Source organism: Aptenodytes forsteri, unplaced genomic scaffold, assembly GCF_000699145.1.
Source record: "Aptenodytes forsteri isolate BGI_AS27 unplaced genomic scaffold, ASM69914v1 Scaffold270, whole genome shotgun sequence".
Taxonomy (NCBI): Eukaryota; Metazoa; Chordata; class Aves; order Sphenisciformes; family Spheniscidae; genus Aptenodytes; species Aptenodytes forsteri.
In genome coordinates, this window is record NW_008794631.1 from 640,204 (window position 1) to 656,512 (window position 16,309).

Sequence of the window (16,309 nt, forward strand, 5' to 3'; positions counted from 1 at the left end):
TGGGACTTAGCACCCCCACCCCCCCCCCCGCCCCCGAGCACAAACATTTCTAATGCTTCGAGACAGAACAACAACACTTTTGAAAGCTCCTGCTTCTACAGTGTTCACTGACAAGAAATCCTACCTGATTCTCCAGCAGCTCACTCGGCACTGCAAGCATCAAGTTTGCCCTTCTCTTACCCCTGGGAAGCCATGAAAGAGATTAAAGGAATTTCCCAGGGAAAGGACCTGGATGGAGCCTCCTGGCTGCTAAGGTGATCGCTTCCCTACAAACCCATGAGGAGAAAATGTGGGAACCGCTAAAACAATAAGGATGGACGTTAGTGCAACCTTATGCACCACTTGGAAAGACACCCCCTATCTTTCTTCTTGAGCAATGAGATCAGCTCCTCAGCAGGTGTTGAGGCTTTCTCTCTGAAAGCCTTGGTCTGGCTGAGCTGCACCACCAACGTAGGACCAAAACTGTCACAAGAGCCTGCCTCCCAAGGTGAATGGTCCATGCCATGCATGGCTGCACATGTTGATGTGCTCCAAATCCTGGCTAGGGTGGCCTTGCTGCTATTTCTGGTGGCTCTTTTAAGAGCTTATGTTGCAAACACACGTCTTTATTGTCTTTCCCAATTCAAAAAAGGCAGCTTCTTTTCAAATCGCTCTCTACAACTACCTGAAAGGAGGTTGTAGTGACGTGGGTGTCAGTCTCTTCTCCCAAGTAACTAGCGATAGGACGAGAGGAAATGGCCTCAAGTTGCGCCAGGGGAGGTTTAGATTGGATATTGGGAAAAATTTCTTTACTGAAAGAGTGGTGAAACATTGGAACAGGCTGCCCAGGGAAGTGGTGGAGTCACCATCCCTGGCAGTATTTAAAAGACATGTGGATTTACATGCTCTGCTCCATGTGCCCCAGGGGGGGCCGGGCTACCCTGGAGCTGCCTGGGGTTTGTGGAAGCACGCAATGGCGTCCTTCTTTCCATCCCACTGACTCTTCGCTCTGAGAGAGGGCAATGGGACATCTCTGGACAACAGGAGGTTTTTCCCCAGAGCTGGACCTGCTCTGCCCCCCAGGTGTTGCCAGAGTGGGGCCCCATGGAGCTGGGGTCTCCCCTGTGCGAGAGACCTGTGGATCCTCTCTTCTCTCTTGCTGGGATGGGACAGCCTCCTTGGGGCAGCGTTCACCCGCTTGCTCATAGTGCCTGTTATAGACACGTGCAACATGAGAGTGTGGCAACAGTTCTCGGGGGGAGAGTGGTTGAATGCTTTTTCTGTAATAAAGTGGTTGTTTTAATAACATAACTAGAGCAGTGTTCTCTAGGCAGCCTGGGGTGGCTTTGCTTGTTTGTTTTTCTTATATAAGTTGAAATTTATTTCAACTTCAGGATTTTATTCTCCCCCACCCCGCGGCATTTACAGCTAAATGCGAGAGGGGAAAGATAAACCTGAGCCTGGGACTCTGGCTTGAAGAGGTTCAGGCCTGCCAGTGACCCACAAAACGTGGGCATTCAGTCCATGTTGAACACTGACACAGCTCCTGTGCCCTAATGAACATTTCTGAGGACTATTTTATCTTAAATACCTACTCTCTCCAGTCTCCCATGTTTGTCCAGACCCCTCGCTACTCTCCTGCCCACCTGCTGAGCTGTAGTGAGAGGCGTACGACATGTGAGAGACAAAGCTACCTTAGATATTTCTACCTGGCATAATCAAAGAACGTGTTGAATGTAAGCTACATGCAGCAACCCATGGGGAAAGAAGCCCTCCTTTCACCTGTCTGTAGGGCATCCTGCACCCTAAAGCCGTGTGTGTGGTGCAGCACCCTTTCCTCCTGTTCAGAGCCGAACCATGGAAGCTTTTAACCAGGTGCAGCAGCACCCTACATCCCTTTAGGGCAATGGATCCTTTTCCTGCTGAAACTTGAGGTAGACATTAGATCAGTCGAACGTCAGTCGCAGACTGGAGCTTGATAAGTACACCAAGGGCAGTGTCTTTGCAGTCACCAAAAGAAGCATGGACTTTTAAGGACTACAGCTAGGCAAGTTCCTGGGTTTGTATCAAGTGGCTTAAGATGCTCTGCAACAGCTACGAAGAGCGAGGCGCCAGGGTTACCAGAGTACTTTTACACGGATTTTTTAACACCATGGGAAACCAATGTGGTCAAAACCATGGTTCATGGCTTTGATCTGCCTCGCTGCACTGTAAATAAAGACTAACTCATTTGCAAACTGTGGAATAAAACCAGCAGGAGAGCTAAAGCTTTTTTCTTTACGGAGGTGTGCTGGGCCTAGCTAGGATAGAGTTAATTGTCTTCATAGCAGCTCTTATGGTGCTGTGTTTTAGATTTTTTACCAAAACAATGCTGATGATACACTTTTTCAGCTGTTGCTGAGCAGTGTTTGCACAGCATTGGGGCCTTCTCTGTTTCTCACTCTGCCCCCCAGTGAATAGATTGAGGTGCGCAAGAGGTTGGGAGGGGACACGACCGGGCAGATGACCCAAACTGACCAAAAGGATAGTCCATGCCATGTGACATCATGCTTAGCAATAAAAAGGGAGAGGAGGGGATTTTTAGGGGTGTTAGTTGTCTTTTGCTCAGGAACTGGCTGGGCATTGGTCTGCCCATGGGAGGTGATGAGTGATTGCCTTTGCATCACTTCTTTTGCTTGCTTTCTCTCTTCTTCCACTTCTTTGCTTATTGAACAATAACTTTTTTTTTTAATCTTGACCCCAAGTTTTCTTGCTTTTACTCTTCCTTTCCTCTTCCCCCGTCTCACTGGGGGTGGGGGGGAAGCAAGCGAGAGGCTCTGTGATGCTTAGCTGCCCACTGGGGTTAACCCACAACAGGAGGCCACTCTATAAAAAAGGGATGCATCTGTCTGTTTTTAGCAGGGAGAAGGGTTACACTGAGAGAGGTTTCTATACCATTTCTGATTTTGGCTATAACAATGAGAGACTAAAACACATAGCATCATTTTTATAAGGTTTTATTTAGTTAACTTAACGTGGAAGAACAGCAAAGAAGAAAATTCTGCTGTTTCAGGTGCCTTTTGGGGGGGCACAGTATTACCTGACACAATGTCCTGTTGGCATCCTCTTCTTCTGCAGGAACCGTGACACGCTGGCTCACATGACTACACCCAAGGAAATGCTCTCCAACGTGGTGCAAGCTCTGCGATACCTGGACTCCCGTCTTCCAAACGGCAGCCATGTGATTTTAACAGGCTTGGTAGATGGCCGCTTTCTTTGGGATAGCCTGCATGACAGATACCATCCTCTAGGTAAATATGAGATGTTGTAGGGGTCTTCCTGGTTATCTGCTTGCTCATGTTGCCTTTTCTCCCTGAATAATTTATGAGACTATTGACAATTTCAAGCAAACCTGAGAGAGTGGAGGAGATCTGAGAAATATGAGACAGATATTGGCTGTGCAGTAGAAGTGGGAGAGCCAGCTTACCATCCCCAGTGCAGGACAGGGCAGCTAGAAGGCAGACCCCTAACCTGCCTCATCCCCCTGCCAAGCCAGACCCTCTCAGCTCCAAACTAGGCTCAATACATGCTGTGGACATGGAAACAAGTTATTCTGCCTCAACCTTGACCCAAAATTGTGGCTGGCCTGCCTGCACTTCATCCTGGTTGTTGTTACGGGTGGAGCTGGACATTTGGTGAACACCTCCACTCACTGACTGGTGGATGCCTTGGTAAAACTGGATGTGGGCCAGGACAGAAGATTAAGTCAGGGGGTTGCGAAAGTCTGGCTAGATATTAGAGAAATAAATTTTCCGCAAGCGCTGGGTGCCTGCCACCTCCTACCCTATCTACAGGTGTGATGACTGAAACCTCACACCATGTGCAGGCATGTTTTGGGGCGTTCCCTCAGAGTGCAGTTGCCGTAAGGTGCTTTGGGGCAGTGTTTTCAGAGATTTGGAGGCTGCCTTTGGGAACCTGTCATCTCAGAGCGTGCATGAAACCGTACGTCTGGCCATCAACAGACCACTTGCTCCTTGGCTTCAACCTGTGCCAAGCAGCAAGGAGGAACATCATCACAGGGGGCTGCATTCGCACGCAATGACGTGTGATGTCCTTGGTTAGTCTGATGGCTGTGCCTCTGGGGTCAGTGTGGAAACATTTCCCTGAGGACATGGGAGGTTGTGGGGTGGGGAAGCTTGGAAGCTGGTTGCAGAACCCCTTCTCTACAAATTCATACCACCCCGCAGTGGATAAAAAAGGTGAAATATTTTATGCAGGTAGAAAAGAAATACAAAACAAGTAAGTCTCTTGTTCTCCAGTCAAATGTGTGTACAAGGAACCATCATGGCCATTCTGCTGTCAAATTTTAGACCAAAAGCATGTTCTTCTTTTTGTTTGGGTAAAGAAAGCTCTCTTGCATCTGCACAATGGAAAGTTGTTGTCACCTTAGTTCTCATCAGTAAAGAGAGAGAGAAGCTACATCACATAATTAAAATGGTAGATGACATCTTCAGATGATTTTGGCAACCACTGGGTACTAGAGCTTTCAGCAGACTCTGTGCCGTGGTTTCCCCAGGGTTCCCCGATCACTGCCAGTGGTCCCACTGCTTCTGCATTATTTACTACTGGTTATTTCACCCCTCAAAAGTACTTGCCTCTTCTCAGGAATTCTGAGGTCTCCATTTCTATTCCTGATACCTTGTTACGTTTTTCTCTAATAAGCACTATACTATTATCAAGTGAAAGCAGAAAAAAGAAAAATAAAAGAAAAATCTTGTCCCTTTTGGGGCAGGGGGAGCCTGTGATAATTATTTTTTAGTCACTTAAATACATTTCTTCCCTTGAGTGCATGTTTATCACAGGGACTGTTACTCTACTGGATATCTAATTATCAGAGACAACAGATAGCATTTTTTGGCACAAGCCAAATCGGGAATGATTAGCTATAGGCTCAGTTGGAAATTTTTCAGAGGGGCTGATTTGCCTTGGAGGGACCCAATTAATCCTAAGCAACGCGTTTTGTAGCAAGAGATCACTTCTGGCAGATCCTCCGGCAGGTTGCGAGCAGGTTTCCCCACTTGGCTGCCAGTCAGGTGCCACCAGATGTCGGTCTGGCTTTCTGCCGAATCCCTGGTCCCCCTGACAGCCCATCCCAGGGCCCGATGCTGCCAGGCTACATGGGTCTGGGACACCACCAATATCCGGGAGTGACAGTAGATCTTTGAGCTCCCCATCTTTTGCTCCTCGGGCAGCTGATAGTGCTGCTGGGTGACGGGCAGCCATGAGATAGGCAGGAATTACATCTATATCAGGGAGCTGCTGCAAATCAACCTGAGGAGCCCGTTTCACTTGGGAGAGATCATACTTTGCAGTTCCCAAAACAACAACAAAAATTTCATATTTCAGCACTGCAAAAAATAACGAAGCCTGACAGGATGATCAGTGCACTACAAACTCAGAGAACTGAGTGGCCATTTAATTTCTGTCTTGGCTGTAGCTACCAAAGAAGCAAAAAGGTCGAGAAAATGGGTAATTTTCTTGGCAAGCCAGGCTAGTGCATAGCGCAATGAATTTTAGGGAACGTCAGCTGGCTGTTTGACTTGGTGCTTGCATTTGCTCACCCAGACAAGCATATCCACTTCCCTCCGTGACAGCAAAATTATTCCTCCCTTTTAAGGCTAACATCTCCGAGGTAAATGCGAAGCTCAGGGTATATACAGTCACCTCCAATCTTCCCTTTGGCTTTGCAAGCTCTGTATTTGTTTGGAGGTTGAGAGACACGTTAACGGATAAATGGATAAAATATCAGTCACGCACCTGGGAGATTGGCACAAGCTGTGATGACTAACCCCACGTGAAAGGCCGGAGAGGGATGCTGGAGAAGCAAAAGCAGCTCTGCATGCTGCGGGGATACAGGCGCCTTAGCAGGAAGGATGCATTGGTGCCACCTCTGTTGCATCCCGACTCTGGTGGCGGGGGGGTAACCTCGGGGGGGTTGGGGCTCCAGGGGTGCCTCTCCCCACCAAGGGGTCTAATGCATGGGAACGCACAGACCTGCAAAATGAACTTACATTTGGCCATCAGGCACATGAAGTTTCCCTCTGTGCTTTGCAGGGCAGCTGAACAGGGACATCACCTACAGACAACTTTATTCTTTCCTCGACTGCCTCCAGGTAAGGTCTCTGGCTGTAGCTTACGAGCCCCTCTTTCTTCTCGGCCTGCTGCTAAAACCCTGCTCTCCGTGCCTGCCCAGGTGAGCCCCTGCAGCGGCTGGCTGACCCCCAACGAGACCCTCAGGAATTTGACCTCGGAGGTAAGTCTCGACGAGGCTGCAATGGGACCGCCCTCTTGCACAGACGCTGTTCCACTTTGTCCCTGTGTCTGAGGATATAAGCCTAATACCTCAAAGGCAAGACATCAGCACACTTTTTTCTTCCAAAGGTGGGGAGAAGATGCGGAAACATCCGTACCCATCCTTTCAAACGCCTCTCAGGCTCTGGGAGGCAGCATGGTTAAGTTAAGGGTTTCATAAATGTATTTTCTTTCCAACCTCTCAGCTGCCCAAACTTATTCTCAAGGGATATGATCTCCCTGAGATAAAACTGTTCAGGTTCATGTTCTTTAAGGAGAAAACGTACCTGACGAGAAGGAAAAGGCTTGTGAATCAAGTAGCTGTGAGTACGAAAAGCCAAGTGCATAGATTCTGCTGGCAGCGGGAGCAGGCCCCGAGAGCAAGAGCCTTACCTTGTCTTCATTTGGGATTTGTGTTAATCTTCTTCAGACACATTTCTGTGGACTTAATCGCCAGATGGTGTGACCAAGGAGCATCCAGGCTCAGTGCAGGAATGGGAACAGACAGAACAGAGATGTCTTAAAACTCACACTAAAAATCTGGCTGCAGAAGTGAATGTCACATAATATCACCCACTTATTCCCTTACGGTACAAGCTGATTTTTAATCCCAGCACCCGCCTGCAGCCATGTAAAAGAGCCAGTAACCAAATATCGTCAAAGGTGTAATCTCTGTGTATGGTTGTATTAATGTTTGCATTCACTAAACAAAAAATATGGCCTTAATTTCACCAAGGCTTACATATGTGTTTCATTTTATGTCCTGTCCCTCTTGACTTCAGAGAAGGCAATTAAGCACATTCCTAAATCTTTGCAGAATTGCAGCTTATATATTCGTACCAACAATACAGAACATACAGTACACGTAACTTCTGTCCATGAACAATTCATACGTCTGCAGGGTGTGAATTAATCTTCTTTCTGAGCCCCTGTCTGAAACTAATTGTCTATGTTACTATCCAAACTGCGCAATTTAAATATTTAGGAGATCCTGATCTCTGTTACGGCTGTTGAAACCACACTGGATATATCAGTTAGGTAGACGCTCAATGGAGGTAATTTACGCTGCTGAAAGTAAGGGCAGAATTTGGTCTGGATAGATAAGCGTTAGCACCCGCAACACAGTAGCGGGAAGGAAAATGGGAAAGGAGAACATTTTTCCTGTAGAAAAGTTTCAGTTTTCTTTAAGAGGAATGAAAATGACTGGGCTGCCACTCATCAAGAGGCCTCCGAAACTGAGAAATTCAGAATATTTATATAGGCGTAGAGACACTACTAAAAGAGGTCTCCAGTAAAATAACCATACGCTGTATTAAACTTATTACACCAGCCGAGGCCTCAGTGCAACCTGCAATGACGTACTGCATGGTGAGCTGGGTAGCCCAAAGGCTGGTGGTGCTCATGCAAGTCTATGTTATGATGAAGAACCCCATTTCACCTCCTTTCCCCCAGCTAAAAGGGCAACATGAGCTTTCAAATTCCTGACAGCGCATCGGTGACAAAAGCTGAATCCATGCAAAGCAGCATGAGTAGCAATGAATCATCATTAAAACGCTTGATTTTTGCAGAGAGCTTTACAACTTTCCAATGTCCTGAAAGAAATAGCGAGATCTGAGAAATTTGCCAACTTTGATATTTTCTACATGGATTTCCCACTGAGACAAAGTAAGTTGCTTTTTTCCTGTCTTTCTCATGAAGAATTTAGTGAAGTGCTGGGCTGCTGATATGCTCCTCATATTTTAGCTCTGTAATGGGAGAAGGGCAGCATAGCCAGCCAGCCCAGGTGACCCTGCTGGCAGGGCTGGGGCCAAAGGGGGACCCTTAATGCCATCTCCTGGCTTCCCTGGTTGGGGTAACTGCAGACCTCTACCAAGGTGAGACCCCATCACCAGCCTGGGGGCCACGAGCTCCCCGCTGCTCCTGGCTGCTGGCACCCACAACCCCGGTGCGCAGCACACTGGCCATCTGCACGTGGGTGGCAGGGGGTGTTGGTAGTGAGGTGACAGGGGCAGCAGTTGAGCCTCTGCTAAAAACGCCTCCTGCTTGTCCACTGCAGCTTCTCAGGCTGATGAAGAAAAAAAGAAATCTCAAACCTATCTTGGTCCATAAGATTTGGTTTTATTTTTGATCATTGCTTTTATAGGGGGTCATCTAGGCTGGAGATATTGCACATGGGTGGCAGGGGGTGTTGGTAGTGAGGTGACAGGGGCAGCAGTTGAGCCTCTGCTAAAAACGCCTCCTGCTTGTCCACTGCAGCTTCTCAGGCTGATGAAGAAAAAAAGAAATCTCAAACCTATCTTGGTCCATAAGATTTGGTTTTATTTTTGATCATTGCTTTTATAGGGGGTCATCTAGGCTGGAGATAGCATATCTGCAATGGTGAATGTAGTCTTCATGAGTTGTAGTTTGCTGCATCACTGACTGGGCTTCACATTGCCTCCTCTGGGATGAGCAGTGCCTCAGGAAGGAAACCTTTTCTCAGCCAGTTTTCCTGCCTGAATAACACAGCCACCCTCTCTTAACTCACTATTTTCAAAAGTAGAAGCGCCTCTCCCAGGAGGAACTTGCTTCTTTCCTATGCTTCCTTAAGCACCTACATACTACTGTAACTTTTGACTTGAAGAGCTTACAAAACTCGTCCTTCTGTGATCTTAAGTGACATTAGGTAAGCGCATTACCTAAATCACTTCCTTCTGCAATTGACACTCAAAAAATAAAAGAACCAGAAACTTTTCCTCGTCAGTGTGAGCATGAGTGGACAGTGTCCTTGTGGGGCTGGGGACAGACACCTGTCCCTGGATCACTCTCGGCTCCACTTCCCTCACGAGATGTGCGTGGTGGGTCCAGCTTGAGGCATCACCCAGCATCAGCCCAGCTCCGTCGCAAGGAGAAACACACTTACCCTTTCTTTTTAAAAAAAGAATCAGCATGGGGTTAGGGATTGAGGTGGGCAACATATTCAAGTAGTTAGATAGTGATGGGAAAGTAGGAAACCAGCTTTTACCCTGTAGCCAGCCTGAACCTCCCATGTTTCAACTTACGCCCGTTGTCTCTCCCCCTCCCATTGTGCACTGCTGTGAAGAGACTGGCCCCATCCTCATCACCTCCCCGTAGGCTCTCCCATCCCCGTCCCTCAGCCTCCATTCACGGGGCAGGAGCTCCAGCCCTGGCCAGCTGGGGGCCCTCCCCGACAGTGTGAATTTTTATGTTCCAAAAATAGTATATCATAATTGGAAAAAAACCCTGATCTGCATTTCCTTGTTTTTATATCCACATAGAGAGGTAGTTCCATGTTGGTCCTTCTTGAAAAATTTTGCCTGGGGACTGTATTTTAAATCCCAGCATGCAGACAGCCAAAACCGGAGCCATGAAGGGATAGAAGCACCCTGGCACTACTTCAAAGTGTATATCTCTAACACCTCTCTCCATCAGTGCCTGGCTGTCCTTGGAAGCATGAAGCTGCCGAGGCACCTAAGATTATTGCAAAAATCTCATTTGCAGCCAAATCCTATCAAAATTCACAAACTTATTTTATCCTACATGACCCAATTCAGGAAGCTGGTTCTGGGTCTCATGCAGACCATACGGAGGAGGAGGTAAAGAAGAGAGGATGGGAGAGGGAATCCTTCTGTCCAAAACTTTATCTCAGAGGGGTGGGCTCCACTGTCAAGTTCGATATTGTAGCACAGAGTTTCAGGATGTCCAAGTCTCTTTGTGCTTTTGCCTCAGCTACTTAATATTTAACAAGTCATTAGGATTTGGAACAAACTACCTGCTGGGTAGGCAAATTACTTTAATAAGTTAAATTACTAACTTTAGGTAATTTATTTGCTTTCATGAAAAGAAACATCTTAATATAATTTGCTGTTCTTGATTACATCGCGTTAAATAAATGAGGTAAACAAAATCACACATGCACATACAAACATCAGCTCTGAAAGACACTTTGCAAAGTTTCCTGTAGCCCTGGAGCCAACAATTCGAGCTTCCCGTCAGGAAAGCTGTCAGGTCGTGAGTGTGCTGAAAAGCCAGCTAAGGCTGCTGACCTACTTTTCTGGTCTTTTTCTGAAGCAAGCGCATATCCCCCCCTAAACTCTCTAGACATCAAATATTTAGCAGTGGTTGCACACTGTGATGAGTACATTGATTTCAGGCTGGCCTGGGCATATATATACCTAGCAGCTCCCAGCCTTCTTGGAGTAAAATTTGAGTATACTAGCATTTATTCTAGGTTTAGATGGGCATTCAAGCTCAGATGTTGCCTTTGGCTGAAGAACTTAGTGGTTTCTTTAAGAAGCGGTGCAACGCGTAGAGGGATAGGGGTTGCTTGTTTTGGCTTTTTCTTGGTGCGGATGGGAGCAAGCTCTAGTCTGGTCTAGCCAAGGCAATAGGCACTTTTAAGACAAACTCTGGACATAGTTAGTGGGTATTTGTTCAACTGCTCTAGGATTTTTGGAGGTCAAGTATAATGGTCTAAATTCACCTACCTTGATATAAACCTTACTTATCTTACTTACTCCTCTATTTCTGGCACTAGAACAGTAGTCCCTCTACAAAGTAAAATGCAATACACAGCCTCGTACTCAATGTATAACATCATATGTAAGGGATTAGGCAAGCTCACTCTGTGCGTCTGTATGTGCGCTCCATGGTGCAATCTAAGGTGAATATGTGTTGTGCCCAACATATTGCAAATTTGAAACAAAGCTCCAAGCCCTGTGTCTTGAAAACAGGTTACTTTGGGTGACTAAAGCGTCTCAAGTAGGTTGCTATAGTCAAAGCAGGAATATCGCCCTTCTGTGAATTCAAAGTTAGTATGGGGACCCAGACATCACTTTTGACATGGTAGCCAGGGTCCAACAAACAGTGGTGAGTCTATGTCAAAACTGTGGTGCTTGAATGGAGAACATTTTCCTCCTGACAGGACGCCTGCATAATGCTATTAAGAATTCTTAATCTGCCATTATAAAAGAAATTATTGAATTTACAGTCTGTTAATGCCATATCCACTAGTCCTATGTTTGATCAATCCACAGCCCTTTTGAAGAGAGAAAGCTTTTTACTTCTCTAATGGCTCTGGGGCTTACAGCACAGCATCATTTGCATTGAATGTCATGCTTATGTAATTCAAAAGGTTATTTTGTTGGAGTTGAAAAAGACCGCTCAGAAGAGAAGTAACTGAAAATGACAGTCTATTCCTGCAGACATCAGCTCATGCGAATATTGTGTTACCATATTTCTCTAAAAAGCACCGTTTTCTCTCTTTTATTTTTTTGCACTGCTGAAGATGCAACTAAAAAGGAAAATGCAAAAGTATTAAATCAGTATTAAATAATTTACAGCCTTACTTGCTACAGCATCCATCTTAGTTGGGAGGGAAAGTGAATTGTTTTATGATCATTTATGTTCAAAGCGCTTCCTTGCATAAATATCGCAGAGAAAAAAATTTAACAATAAAGGCTTAAATACTGCCCCAAGGAGAGATAGTTGTACACAATATTGGCTCTGACAACTTTATATGAATTATCATAATCTTCATGCAGAGCCGTCGTGTGCTTAAAAATACCGGCAGCGCTTTGAGGAAGAGGAGGGCACATCTCCGGGCGGGCTCCTACGTGCTCACCAGTGATAACCCCTCTGCTTACGTTGTTCACAGCGGCTGAGGAGTGGCACAAGATGGGAGGCGAGCCCTGGCAGCTGATCGAACCAGTCGATGGCTTCCACCCCAGCCAGGTAAAAACCCGGCCCCGGGAGACGGGCAGGAGCAGGCAGGATGCCAGCGCCCGCCGCCGCCCGAGGCACCCAGTCGGACCACTGTGGGGATGCGGGCTTGGGGGGTTTCTCTTTTAAAAGAGATGATAGGTTTAGCCCCAGAGCAGATGTCCCTGTTTCAGCCGCCTGCACTCTGCTGTAACTCCTGCAAGGTCTTCTGTTGCTTTCTTTTACTCATTGACCAGTACCCTGGCCAAACAGGGCTTAAACCACAAAAGCAGACCCTTGCTGCGTAGGCTGGCTACCTGCCTGCTCAGACACGCACGGGAGTTTTGCAGGATCAGGGCAGTGGTGCAGCACTGGGAAAACCCAAGAGGCCCCCTCCAGCCCAGCCCAGCCCCTGCCCCTGCCCCGCAGCCTCAACCTCTGAGGCCAGGGGTACTCAGAGGAACAAAGCTTTCTTTTCAAAGCTATACATTTAAATTGCTTTATGCTCTGTGGCTACATATTACGAAGTCTTCTGCCACTTGCTTGGCCTCCAAGGACGGGTGACGTCCAAGGGGAAGGTTTACAGTCAGAAATAAATGAAAGGGAAGGAGAAGGAGCTGCTCCGCTGTAAGTCCTAGGTTGGGTTTGCTAACCAAGTGCAAGGTTGCCCGGTTCCCACTGCATTCGCTTTTAAAGTACTTTTTTGTGACTCTCTAAAAGGCTTGAAGAGACCATGTTCTGCAGTGAGCTACAAACAAAGCCAATTGCTTTTCTATACACTAGCTTCAGATTTCAAACACGTATACAAAGCAAAGCAGCAGCCAGTCTTCCCCATACCGCCCTGAGAAAAACTGCGAGCTGAAATCCCGTGTGCAGCCTGTAGCAGCAATGGCTCACACTGGCAGGCATAGCCCAGCCGGGGCTCTCCTCCACACCACACCACGGTCAGCCCCAGCCGCTAAGGCAACATGGGGCAGTGGGCAGGTCCTGAAAACAAAGACCACTCCTGTTTCCCATGCTTTTCAATCTTGACTTTTTGGAGCAAGAATTAGGCTGGGCTAATGTGCTCTCCAAGCTGCCAGCTCCATTCCCAACATCCCTGCCCTGCCCAGGGGCACAGGTCTGGGCGGCGGCTGGGAGGAAGGAGGAGTGACGTTCCTCGGTGATGTTTTCATGGTGCATGATACCAGCTCTGTGCCATGGTGAGAGCAGTTTGGAGAAAGCTGTTTTCTAGGGCACCGCTGCCTTCCTCTGCGGTCCCAGCTGCACACTCTCTTCCACCCCAGCACGACCAAGCCATGCAAGAGAACCCCGCCGCGCCGCCCAGCCACCAGCAGTGCTGCTTGGCAGCTCCCCCTGCTCAAAAGCACAGGGTGAATTTATGGACTGGTTTTATGATGTGAGCTAACACCCTGCATATATTCACTCCCACACCCCCATCACCAAATAACCTGATGCAATGCTGTCTTGCATGCTGGGAAAGAGCAGTCCATGGAGAAGCACTTCAACAGACGTGTGTTGCAAGCACTGATAGATTCCAACATTTCGGTGGCTTTCCCGTTGACTGCTGTCAGTTCAGCCAGGGGAGACCTGCAGGGGGAAGTCCAAAGGCAAAATACATGCTTTAGTTGCTATCTTTTACACCCCTGCTGGTCAACTGGGGCAATACGGTGGCTTGCTTAGCCTTGTCAAGTCAAAAGAGCCTCCTGTTCGAAGAGGCTTCATAGCAGAAATTCCTGCCTGGCTACCAAACAGTACCAGGAGGTAGCTGCATGAAAGTATGAGCTCACAGCCTGGAGACGTGGAGAAAGTGTGTCTGGATTTTTTGCTGCAGGCCTTTTGCAAGGAAGCAATTAGAGAAAACTTGGCAAATGAAATGAGAGTGAAAACAGTGATGAAATGAACCCCATTCCCAACCCTGCCATCTGGGGAAACTGCAATACGAAGAGTCTGGAGTGAAGAAGAAAAGGTCTTTGCGTTATTTTTATGTCTTACCCTGAGGCTGGCTTGAGGCTTCTTATAACCCCCAGCAACAGGCCACCGAGGAAGCCAAGCTCGCCGTATCACAGCTTTTCATCCAGGCTCTTGCCCACATCCCATATCTCACCAGCAGCTGGAAGATAGCACAGAGTTGAAGGGATCAAGTGTTTATCTTAAAGGGATCCTGCCTGAGCCAAAATAAAGTTACAAAAGGGCATTGAAGGGCAACTGCAAACCTCCACGCAGCCCCCAGGGTGCCAAGCTGCAGGATCCAGCCAAGCGCTGCCATATTATCACTCCCTCTGGACCTGGCATCCTGCAGTGGTTATGATCTCCCCCTCCTGCTGTTAGGATGACGTTAATGCTTTTATAGGTACATTTTCCCTTACAGTCAAGGTGCCAGCTGTAGATATGCCTCACTTCAAGTGAGTTATTGCCCTTTTAGGATTTATTAATTAGCCTTATCCAAACATCCACCGCTTTAAACCCATTTTTCTTTTCCTGGTGCTATACGGAAGTCTGTTATCAACATAACACTGTTTGGACTGAGACGTAGCACTCTGCTCCAAAAGAGTGGCTCTCTTAATAAAAAGAAGGGGAAGTGTGAGCAGAGAGTGGTATTTAAGAGGACGCTTGAGAGAGATGATAAACAATTCACTCCCTCCTCATACCAGTTTTATTTAAAGTTTTACTTTATACTGGAATGAATGCCTCTGGCCAGGTATATGGCTTTCATACCATATAGAGCTGCCTAGCGGGAGAGGATTGATGCCGTGCAGCTTATCAAGTGAATGGGGGCTGTTACTTCAATCTCTGCAGCTATTTCCCATGCCTCACATACAGCTTGACTAATAAACACGATGGATAGGACCTAGCCTGGGCATTTCTACTGAATTTTCCCTCTGAAGATCTCAAAGCGCTCGACAAATATTCACAAATTTTTTAATGGAGCAGCACTCCAAGGAAAGCATAAGCATTTTACCTCTTGCCTTCAGATGCAGAGAAACTTTGGAGTTTGGGATACAAGAACCGCAGTGCCGCGCTCTGCCAAGGGTGAGCTGGAAGGGTACCACCATCCCTAATTGTTATGATACAGCAGTGGGCAGGTTAAGCCGTTGTCTGATGTCAGCCCCTGGATTTCACTTGCGTTTATCTGCTGTCTCTTTAATTAAAAAAAAATCTGCTGATATAAACACGGCAGAAGCAGGTGTCAGCATGTATATCCAACAGTCCAGCGGTCCCACCACGCAGGAGGGATGTGGCAGGGAATTGAGCCTCCCTAACTGAGAGTTGCGTACTTATCATTGCAAAGAGAAGGAAAAGAAAATAAGAAAAAAAGGCAACACTCCCTTTGTCCCATTAGAGCTATTCTGTTTTTTCATGCATTGGAAAAAGGCTAGGTTAGGACACTCAGGCAGGAAAAACTAGCCCCATAGTCCCCACTCCAGGCAGTATTTTGTATTTGATAACCCTTCAAAGAAGGGATAAACACCAAGTGCTCATTTGTTTAGCCAGGCCCAGAACTACATTCCCTTACCACAAATTTCTTGGGGAGGAAGGGGTTTTTCTGCATGTTTACCTGTTGCAAAACAGAAGGCTGCAAACAAGACACTCATTCTTGGCATAACTGCATTCCTCTTAAGTTTCAAAGCTAAAATTGGGCCCCATGAGGTTTTTTTCTAAAACACCCAGCTCAGGCCGCAGGTGGAGGAAATTCACACCATTTACTTTTGACACCTAAAACCAAAATGCATCACTCGATCCTCCTAAGTTCCCTCTAGAGCTGTCTCTGAGACTCCTTTCCCCAAAGTCCGGCTCGGTTGTCCTTGGCAGAGCTCTGACTTTCTCTTCCCATTGACTATAGTGGAAGCCCAAGGACTTTTTTTCAGCATCTCTCCCTTATTACAAAATCTCACTGCAAACCGTTCTGAGTGCCAGATGGCTTCAAGGACGTTACTTCTCTCTAGAACAGCTGATTTCTTTGTTTGGATGACAGGGCCATGCATTTCAACAGGATCCTGCACAAACGGCTTCGTTTCTTGCTTTTGTGGAGTTACCAGGGAGAACGCGAAAGCCCTGAACATCACAAACTGGAACCTGAGACGCTTGGAAGATTCTTAATGATTATGTACAGGCAGGAAAGCACAGCTTGAGCGTGATTAGCTTCTCCCTTTTCTCTTTCCTTAAGACATAGCAAAGCACATTCCAGCCAGAAAAAAAGAGAAAAAGCTGAAGTGACACATATCAGATTAGTTGGGTATTTACACTTTGCTGAGAGGCATGCCCATCGCCAGTTTGGTGCAGAAGGAGGAAACAGATA

General features: G+C 47.0%; 1 protein-coding gene across 1 annotated transcript in view; it reads left to right on the plus strand.

The window, feature by feature from the left end:
* Positions 1 to 16,309, plus strand: part of AOAH (acyloxyacyl hydrolase) — an 85,790-nt gene that overhangs the window by 66,639 nt on the left and 2,842 nt on the right. Inside the window, exons 17-21 of the mRNA XM_009273467.2 lie at positions 3,097 to 3,269; positions 6,073 to 6,131; positions 6,212 to 6,271; positions 7,878 to 7,974; positions 11,966 to 12,042. Coding sequence (XP_009271742.1) covers positions 3,097 to 3,269; positions 6,073 to 6,131; positions 6,212 to 6,271; positions 7,878 to 7,974; positions 11,966 to 12,042 — 466 coding nt within the window. The remainder of the gene's footprint in view (positions 1 to 3,096; positions 3,270 to 6,072; positions 6,132 to 6,211; positions 6,272 to 7,877; positions 7,975 to 11,965; positions 12,043 to 16,309) is intronic.